Below are 10,523 nucleotides of genomic sequence, written 5' to 3'. Positions count from 1 at the left end.
TGAAAGAAATAGCTCTAGTTAGTGACTTTGTAACTCTTGTGATGACTTTGGCAATCATCGAGTGGTTTAATTTGACCCTTGTGATCTTTAAACTTGAATGTGGTCGTTGACTCTGTCCTGTATTACAATCGGGTTGTGTAAGGAGTGAGATGAATTGTTGCTAGTCCAAGTATCCGTGTGAAGGGTCTAGAACTTGCCCCGAATGTGTTTCAAGGCGAAATTCTAAGTTTTGCTTGGTTTGAGAAGTGATTGTACTCTCCTTGGCCCGTTTGAATTTTCTATTGCCAACCAATGTCATTATCCCTAGTCAACCCTTTTGAGCCTTTAGCCTTTTCTCATTTAATAACCATGTTACAAGTCTTTACCTATTTTATCGTTGACCCTCTCTTGGCACCCGATCTTCCATTAACATTTTCGTGAAACAAATGGCTTAAAACGTAAGTTTGAGGGAGAGATGAGAAATTTGAAAAAGGTATCAAGGCACAAAAAGAAAAAAAGATAATCTCTATGACGAGAAGGCAAGAAAAAGAAACGAACAAAAAGAAAAATGCAAAAGGTGAATAAGCAGAAGGGTTTGAATGGATCCAATAAGAGGTAATAATTCCAAGCATTGAAAATCAAAAAGGGAGAAAAAGAATGAAAAGAATAAGAAAGAGTGATGTTAAGTCTCTCTAAGGCACGAGCGCAGGAGCATACTACAAGCAAGGACCAAATAAAAAAATAAATAGGCATACAGCATACTACGACAATAGGCAATCAAGCTCCTCAAGAACAACTGTTCGACACCACAAACATCATGTGCAAATGACTTAACTGACACGAATTAAACAATTGAAATTTCATGACCCAATTTGTGCAAGACTTCAAAACAATAGCCGGATATCACACACACACATCACGGTAAAGCCAAGCCAAGGTGTGATAAATAAAAGAATTTTCAAAAGAAAAAAGATCTTGCCATTTAAGTGACAATCATGACTCCTAGCAAGTCAACCAATATCCACATCATATAGCCCGGTTTAGCGAGGAACTTCTCTAACAATAGAACATAACCCTCTTGACATTTTCCTTGAGAGCAGGAAGGGGCCTTACAGCAGCACCAGCACCTGGTGCTCGCGTGCTCCTTCCCATAGCTCCTACACCTCCTCTGTTTGAAGCAGCTGCGCTTGTGACTGATCCACTGTCAGATGTCTCTGGCTCCATGTAAAACCGAGCACGGAAAGCTGCCAAATGTGCATAATATGCTGGTGGAACTGCAAACAGCATCAATGAACTTGAGTTAGTAACATGCTACGATGAACAGGCTATACGTGGAAAAATTCCAAACAAAAAAAGGATGAGGGGGAGGGGGGTTGAGACTGAGAAATAAAAATAGATGCTGAAGAAAAGCCACTAACAAGTGCAGTGTACATACCAATGGAGACAGAACGAGTACACCTAGCATATCTGAAATTAAGGAGTAACAGTTAAGCCACCAGAATTAGAATGCTGGAAAATTTCAAGAACTATGGCAGCTCAAAAGTAAACTTACGTATAGCAGAGATTGTTAGTCAAAGACTGCAGGGCGTCAGCAGTAAAATTGTTCTCATCCCACAGAACATGATAATGAGCTGGGCGGCTAGTACCCTGCAGTATCACAAAATCCAGTAACTTGCAACAGAGTCCTTAGTACATGACTATCATATGTTTGTAGAATACCAATCTTATTACCTGTATGCCGGCATGGCTACAGAGATAGAAATCAAATTCAGTAGGGTGGCATATCTTTGAATCTACAACGGTACCTTCACAATTACATTATAAAAAGGTTTTAGAATTCATTTGCAGCTAAGCTAGTATAGAATCACTAGAGATACAGAGACTAATACTCACCAGGCAAAATGTTCCCACTCCGATCAACTGCATTTCTGTCGTGGTGGTTATTGGCAAACAACCTAGTATGATGACGTTTCTGGACCACAACAAATGTAACTGGGGGCTGATAGTTGGGTTCTAAAGATGCACATGCCTGAATTGGGTTCAAGTCAGTTCATACCTTCTAACAAATAAAAAGGGCAAGCTTGTTTTCTACCCATCTTCATGGTCCAAAAAATAGAGAGAAATCCAGAGTTTAAAGTAAGCAGGCAGAGTAAGGTATAACAGAAGGGAAAATACCTTGCGGATTGCATCAAGTTCAAAAAGAAGAACTTGATAAAATTGTCCTTCACTAACACCATCTCTGAAGGGAAAAGGATAATCCATTTCAGACAAAAAAGGAACAGAAATTTCTATAATGCAGGTATAGAAGTGTTATTAACAATACCTGTAGAATATAATTCTCTGAGGCTTCTGTCCAGTTGCTCGACGGAAGGAAATAAGCAATTCCCTGAGTTATAAGTGAGATAGACCATCAGTCAGAAGCAAAATTAAGTCCATTAGCTTGAAACTTGAAAATCAAGACATGTTCCTTGAAAATAAGGAAAGAAAAAGGCAGAATACTTTATCATGCCACCAGTCACGGGTCCTCTAACTGGATCTTGCCAAGTCTTGTACAGATCTTGTATAAGCTCTTGCCTATGCGCTTGAGCAGAAACCAAACCAGCATACTTTGTAATCTCAGGCCAATCTTGAGAAGCAACCACCTGAAAGATATGAAAAGTCAGCACTTCTTTGCTTCAGATATATAGATGAAAGGAGTGGATTCATGAAACCAAAAGAATGAAGTCTACAGCAATTACCGCAGCAATTGACGGGCTAGAATCCTCCCCAGGGTGGGGATGGGTGACATCTGCACCAAAAATGATAGTTGGGCGGTCGCTGACAAGGGGAATTCGTCTAGAGAGCGCATCAACCAGCACAGTATTTCTTCCTCCAACCTTCACATTTATCTTCAGGGATACATTGGCTAAATACTGCTTGCTCATCTTAAATACATGTTTTGTCAAGCAGCATTGCGAGACAATTCCAAGTTCAGTTTCACAAATCCGTTTTAGATCACCTAGGAAAAGAAGTAAAAATTTCAGCTGTAGCATATTCCAGGAGTTTGCAAAAGCACCATATGAATTTCACCATTCTAGGCTTGTACCATAAAGAGAGCCGTTATTGTCTGGTAATATCACAATCAAAAGATCTAGCTCTCTCCCATTTGGCTGCAACTTTGTCATAGCATCATGAAATCGAGTTTTTAAGACTCTCTCAACTTGATCAGGGCGAGCACTCACTGGTGGTAGAACGGGATTGGGATTGAAGTTCTACAAAGACAAAAGTATCTTAAACTGTTATATCTCAGGATTATCAAATAAATACAGGGAGAAAAGGGGGAAAACTGGAACTTCTGAATTACCATTCCGGATATCATGCACATTTGTGCAAGCTCGGAACAAAACCCACGTGCAACTGTGTCTTGCACATTGCGAGAAAAGTTTACACAGATCCAGTTGTTCACTGTTCCTCCATTAACCATTTTCTGTCAACAATAATAAAGCGAAGAGTAAATAATTAAAGCATCCAACACTGTCCGAAAATCCAAACAGAGTAGACAATAGACATGGCAACCCTCTGGCTGTTTCATTGATTACTACGCCATTTCAATGTCTTTGGGTGCCAAGATAGCAACATAGGTTTTTCCTTGTTTGAACACCACTATTCACTTTTAAGGCTATATCATCCTAAGGTGCAGCTAAAGTAGATGGATCGATGCCCATGATAAATCATACTCCCTCCGGTTCATAATAAGTGACAAGTTTCCTTTTAGCACGCCCATTAAGAAAATGCTAAATCCTATACAAAAATACCTAGTATGACCAAACTACCCTTATTAAATATTGGTCACATAGTTATACTGAGGAGTGAGAAAACTTTTTAGGGATATGCACATAAGGGTAAAAGAGTAAAAACAAATTGAATTTTTTCTTGATTACCTAACTGGACACTTATTTTGAACCGAAATAAAAAAGTAAACTGGTCACTTATTGTGAACCGGAGGGAGTATGACTGAACCACTGGAATCAGAAAAAATGGAGTCTATCTCTCATCAGCTAAGGGGGCAATATTAAATGCATGGTCTTGAATTTGTCACAAAAAGTAGCCAAACTACTTTTTGACCACCAACATAATGATGAGTTGTATTGCTCTAGGATATTTACAAGATCAAAAAGGAAAGCACAAAGCAAACAAACTGGGTATTTTGTCATAAGCTACATGTAGCGTAAACAAGTACCAACAAGGCAAGACCAGCTAAACTATACTTAAGTGAAAACCTAAAGTTTAGTGTTCAGTGACAAACCAGGCAAATCTTGTAAGAGCACACACTAATCTTAAGGTTGGGTATTTTGTCATAAGCTACATGTAGCGTAAACAAGTACCAACAAGGCAAGACCAGCTAAACTATACTTAAGTGAAGACCTAAAGATTAGCGTTCAGTGACAAAACCAGGCAAATCTTGTAAGAGCACACACGATTAATCAATGGCATTTATCTGCATGGAAATGACAGTCAAACTGACTACAGGAATCTCGATTATGCTAATTTCAGTTACCTTATTCATCATATTCCACTGGCCCACTTGTGGCAGACAGTCTTTCTCTCGACCTGTATCATGGTATTTAAGCTGCAGAAACAATTAACATAATTTCACAATTCTACAATAAACTTAATTCACCAAAGCATGATCTGCATCAAGAATATCTAAATCGAGAAGGATTAGTTATACCATCACCCTCAATCACATGATCACACCAAACAAACTAGAGAAAGCTTCAACTTACCCAAGGTGCAGGCAAAACGCGAGCCTCAACTTGAGCAAGCTTCTCACTGATCTTAATACCAAACTCCTTCGCATATGGGTCATCAGCATAAGCATTGTGATGAACAGTCTAATAAAAGAAAGTATTAGATTGTAAATACGGATAACATTGCAAAAAGGCCTGAATTTATCCTGAAAAACATGCAGGAAGAGTAAGATGGAAAAGTTTTGCCCGAGAAAAACACTAAAGCAATTAGTAAATACCTTGACTACCAAGGAGTATCTAGTGTACAAGACGCACAGACAACAAAAATTTATCCAGTAAGATTGTTCCCACTAAGCTTGTCACAAAAAATCTCATTGTAAACATTTTGTTCACAACTTGAAAGTGTTCTGCTATGACGCACAACTGCATGTACAATTACGAACCAGCAATTGCATCAAAATGAACACTCTACTAACTAAATTCCACCCTTTCACCAAATAAATCACACTTCGTAACACTCATAAAAACAAATATGAATCCTTGGTCACTCATTGCCATTCCCTTCGCCACAGTTCTACATTTACTAACTAAAAATCACGGGCAGGGGCAGATTTATATTGGATGAAGACCGCTTCGTCGAAAAATTTAATTATATATATATATATATGATATGAACATTAAAAACATTCTAATATTAATGGATGACACCACTTGACAAACAAAATTTTTATGGTGCAAGGGGGGAGATGCTACGTTTTATCCAGGAGGTAACAGGATCGATTCTTCCCTGCTGTAAATTTGCCTTATTTTTTCTTTTAGCAAATGAATTTAAATACTTCTGGACGGGACACCCCTCTGCAATATACTACCAATCTTGCTAAGTAGTGTCATCTTTACTTACTTGTGACAAAGGTTTAGTTTTTTTCCTTCTTTTGCTTTCTTTTTTTAAAATTTCTTTTAATTTATATGATCTTCCTACAACATTTTTATTTATGTGTTAATTTATTTAAATGTGACACCACTTGTGAAAAATTCTGCATTCGCCAATGACCACGGGGAAAATTTTGGAAATGTATTACCATACTGTCATTGCATTCCTCCTCATCGTAGAAAAACCTTTACCGAGGCATCATTGACAAACAAATACCATAATGCGTGCATCGTTCTCAAAAAATACCATAACTGGTACATGAAACAAGGCAATAAAACTTAACAAAGAAAGATAGCTACGTCAAGGTTCACATGAAGCAATTAACAAACGAGGGACATAAATCATACAGATTACACATTTGCTACGAACCTCATTATTAGGATAAGAGTAATAGAAACAGTTTCAGAAGCAAGATCCAACCTGAAGAATATCACGTTCTCTCTCTTGAGGACGCTGGCAGGTCACTTTTAGAAGTGCTGTTATCTGCCTCTCATTCAAGCGTTTTGAGTATCTCTGTCCCTCCACAATCTTACATACCTGGACTCAAGATATGTAAGCACATAAAATACACAAGATACTTAGAAAAGACTAGTTACCAATGAGAAAGGCACCTACTTCCATTGGCAAGTAATTTGGCCTCTGCGTATTTCCAACTTGAAGACAAGGCAACTGGGTATGCCGAATGACAAAACCATAGGTTTCCCTAAAATATTCCACAACAGCTTTCATCGTACCCCTTTCATCGACAGGAAAACTGCCCAAAACAAATAAAAGACGAGGATTAGCACGATGAGAAAAACCCACATATAGACAACAGAACATTAAAAGCTCAGAAGGCACACCACCAATTACACCTATATATAATCCAAATGTAAAAGGTTTATGGTCATGACTGGATATAAACAGAGAAAAAAGTAATATGATAATTATACTAAGCCAAATACATACGTCAACTCTCTTGTTGCTTGAGACGTCAAGCCAGAAATGCGATACTTCCTCCGCATATTTCCACGATGAGTGACCTCCACCTTTACACCTCTCAGGGCCTTCTTTATCTGCAGTTCAATGAAGTTAAAACAAAAGTAGCCAAACAACCTGAAAGAAACAATGTAAATGACCCTAATATTTGAAGAATCCAAGTATCGAGTCAATCGCTGGCAACAGTAAGAAATTCGGATAGATTATGACACGATCATGAATAAGATTGTCAAATGTCAAAGCCAACCTTAACGCGGTCAGCATCAGACAGTGGTCTAGAAGAGATATCCCGATTCAGAAGCTGGCTCACAAAGTCAATAATCGGCAGTGGCTCAATGAAAGCCGTGGAAGACATATCTGTTCCACCAATATACAAAAGTGCACAATGATGAGAAATGCATACTCAGTACAGACAAGCATTATGGTAAAAGTACTGAGCTTGACTGGCAAATCAGTTACTAGTTCTACTGAATCAAACTACAAAAAAAAGGATTTAACAAAGTCATGAAAATTGTGCTGACCAATATTCAGGGATAATCCCATCTGTGTAGGACGAATACTTTGATAGAAGTCACGCCAGCTCTCTAAACCTTCACCCAGTGGTTGTCTTCGTCCTAAATGAGGGGAATAGAAAGAGCGGCCCACAGGACAATACCTGCAGTCAACCATGATAAAGGGGAAAAGATAAATAAACAAATAATTTGAAAAGGAATCAATATTTGTGACAAACAGATATTATAGCAGTTCAAGAACCATACCTAGACGTTGGCAACTCGCGTAGCACAATATCCAGCACCTGAAGTGCTTCTTGCGGTGCATCAGCCTGTCTCCCTTGTAAGAACATCCCCAAGTGATGAAGATCAGCACGAGCCGCCAGCTTGATCACAACTTTAAACTCTCTTTCCCTCCTGCAACCACAAATAAGAAAAAGGATATATTAAATATTGCTAAAATTGAATCTGATTTCTCAAAACCCTAGGGACACACCTAGCACCACCAGGTCCATCATCATCATCAATTAGAGTGATTTTAAAATCCTTTTGAACAAAAGGGAGGGGCCCTGCAGTGTATAGACTTTTTCTTCCGTCATAGGCTGGAAGCCTCTTCCCAAGATGGGATTCTCTATAAAGCTTCACCAGCTGCTCCATGACAGCCCGGTTGACACCCCGAGAGGCGACCTCAGGAGTAATTGAAACCTGAAAGCCATTAGAAAAGATGACAAGCAATTATCAAGATAGACCCTCAGTAAATAATATAAAGGAAGATCATAACTAGAACACTTAGCAATGCTTGAGCACTCACATCATACTGGTGCAGATCTTTGTCAGGTAACTCAGCAAAGAAGTGATTGGCCTTAACTATGCATCTAATACCAGTACTACCCTTTCCTGGCCGGAGTGGAAACCTCATCGACTTGCTCGATGCTGGTTGTATTGCTTGGGTTGCAGCTGCTTCTGGCTGCACAACAAGTTGCTGGAATTGCTGAGTCACTTGCTGTGTCGTTGGTTCAGGTGGCTGAGACGAAGAACCAGCCTCTGAGTATGTTTCTGATGGTCTTCCATATGGTACAGGCTGATGTGGAGTCTGGGTTGCTTGGTGCAGCTCGGGTACTGGTGGCCTAGGAGGGCCACCAGAAGGTGCCCCACGGCCCCCCATGCCACCACGGCGCTGGGGTTGTCCTCCACCTCGTTGATACTGCTGAGTTCCCCTGCCCTGTTGGTAGTATTCAGGAGGTCCACCATAGGACTGTTGAGGGGCCATTCCACCACGTTGAGCTCCCCCACCACCACGGCCACCATGTCCTCCATGCTGAGGTGCCCAGCCTCTTCCTCCACCTTGCTGATGCTGATGTTGCTGCTGCTGTGATGGGCGTTGGGCACCACCTCGTCCCCCTCCAGTTTCATGGGACTCAAAACTCTCAGCACCACCAGGAACATCAGTTCTCTTCTTCCGCACCATAGTAATAACTACAACAACCCAAGGACGATTATCACTTAAAAAATGTTCAAGAGATCAACAGCATTTTCTTCCAGACACAATTAATAATACTCGTCAAAAAGCGTATCTGCTGCCTGTATCTGATACCAATCTACAAGCCCTAAGGACAACAACTTATAGGCTCCAGATCCAGAACTCCATAAATCACAAACCAAACATCTATGTGCTGAACCCTATAAATTACAAACTAAACATCCATGAGCATGTGTTCAAGCAAGCCACTTTTATTGCAAACAGCAACAAAAAGATCCACTGTATAATATTATGCAGCAACAAGCTCCTAAATAAAAGGTTTCACTAGATTCATCTATGATTCACAGAAAAACGTATCCAAGGTTTTAGACATATTCTTTGATGATCAAAGAGAACGGCATTAGCGGGCAACAAAAGGGTAAAAGCTCATATAATTTCCATTTCTCAAGACCACAAACAACACAAAATAAAACTATTCACTCCTACAAGTACAACCTTAATTGAATTCATAATTCAAACAAGACAACAAGAGAGAATAGGTTTATTTCAGAGGGTTGTTCAAACAAGACAACAAGACAACTGGGTTGTTTTGTGATTAAAAGGCGGATAGACTTTTCTCTGTTTATTTCAGAGAAGTATTTATAGAAACATTTTTCACTACCAAACCCAAAAGGCAATTTCTTCCCATCCAGGTTGCTCTGAAAATGGTAACAAATAGAACAAGACAATAAATCTTGATATACAAAGATAACAGGACAAATGTTGTTAAAAATATAAGTTTATAATTTAACAAAGAACAAAACCTCACTAATCAAAATATAGCAATGGGCAGTTTAGTTACCCATATAATCATTTATGCTTAAACGCAAGTATAGAAGATATAAAGGACATTCTCACAGCCTTAGCCTCCACAGGACTACAGCAACACACCTTAAGAGTGTCATATGCAGTATAACAAAGAGGAACCCGATAATGATTTAAAAACATCATATAGTTTAGAAATCACTTAATAACTAGTCATCAAACAATTAAAATAGAGCTAACAGGATGATACACGAACGGAAATCAAAACTTCACTTCCTTACAGCAGTCTATAAAATTAAGTAACATATCAAAAAGAACATACAAGTGATAAACAGCTCAACACTGCACTCATTACTTCACATTTTTGAAAGGAAAAAAACACAAAAAGAGAAGAGTTAAAATAAACCACGAAACAAACAAACTTCTGAAAACCTATATTTCGAGGCACATACAACATATATGAGAAAAACTCATAACATAAGCAAACAAAGAAACTCATACAGTCATTTAGATCTGATAATTAACTGAGCTCAACGAAAACAAGAAAAATCAAACTATCAGTGCAAGGCAAAACCCCAAGATCGAAAAAAAACACAGTAAAAAAACAGCTAGATCTAACAAAAAACCGTAAAAGCTAAACTAACACATAAACAGTAAAATCATACACCTCAAAACCGCCGCCGGGATACCAACCACCACGGTGCCCTAAAACACGAAGAGAGGCGGAGAGAGAGAAACGGCACTATATGTTTGTAGAGAGAGAAAGAGAGTAATAGGTGAGTGTGATTTGTAGAGAGAGAAAATCAAATGTGTAGATAACAAAAAGCGAATAGAGGCTGCATTAATCAGACTCGCTGTTTTAAAACCCAGGGTTGGTTGTTTCTAAAATGACGAATCTGTCCCTGCTCTATTTCATTTCGCTGCTCTACTGTTGCAAGGGTCACTAATAGGAAACGGAATCCAATTTTTTATATTGAAGTTTGGTCAATAAATAATATCAAATTAAATTAAATGTTAAATAAGTTTATTCGGTTTCATTTTTTATTCCATCTTTTTGGAATTTTCTTGGTCGCATAGGCTGTGTATTTCAAGTTTTCTTTTTGTCCTAAATCATTGGTTCTTGTTTTTCT

The 10,523-nt window shown here is 38.8% G+C and overlaps 1 protein-coding gene across 2 annotated transcripts; it reads right to left on the bottom strand.

Annotated features, from left to right (window-relative positions):
• Positions 1 to 794: 794 nt before the first annotated feature.
• Positions 795 to 10,246, bottom strand: LOC107806342 (protein argonaute 1). 2 transcript variants are annotated; one of them, XM_016630482.2, is made up of 22 exons: positions 10,061 to 10,246; positions 7,921 to 8,585; positions 7,606 to 7,814; positions 7,377 to 7,526; positions 7,140 to 7,273; positions 6,866 to 6,975; positions 6,589 to 6,695; positions 6,256 to 6,394; positions 6,061 to 6,177; positions 4,746 to 4,853; positions 4,517 to 4,588; positions 3,323 to 3,445; positions 3,065 to 3,230; positions 2,718 to 2,977; positions 2,479 to 2,621; positions 2,303 to 2,365; positions 2,155 to 2,218; positions 1,873 to 2,008; positions 1,711 to 1,784; positions 1,532 to 1,626; positions 1,415 to 1,446; positions 795 to 1,253 (listed from the first exon to the last, which is right to left on the bottom strand). In XM_016630482.2, the coding sequence occupies exons 2-22, from the start codon at positions 8,575 to 8,577 to the stop codon at positions 1,036 to 1,038; spliced, it is 3,177 nt and encodes a 1,058-aa protein (XP_016485968.1). In that variant the 5' UTR covers positions 8,578 to 8,585; positions 10,061 to 10,246; the 3' UTR covers positions 795 to 1,035. The 2 variants fall into 2 exon arrangements, with proteins under 2 accessions (XP_016485968.1, XP_075075764.1); XM_075219663.1 differs by having other exon boundaries at positions 7,921 to 8,789; positions 10,061 to 10,225.
• Positions 10,247 to 10,523: the final 277 nt, after the last annotated feature.

The sequence above is a fragment of the Nicotiana tabacum genome, chromosome 8 (assembly GCF_000715075.1).
Source record: "Nicotiana tabacum cultivar K326 chromosome 8, ASM71507v2, whole genome shotgun sequence".
Lineage (NCBI taxonomy): Eukaryota > Viridiplantae > Streptophyta > Magnoliopsida > Solanales > Solanaceae > Nicotiana > Nicotiana tabacum.
The sequence above is the reverse complement of the archived record's forward strand: the minus strand, read 5'-3'. Positions and strand labels throughout refer to the sequence as shown.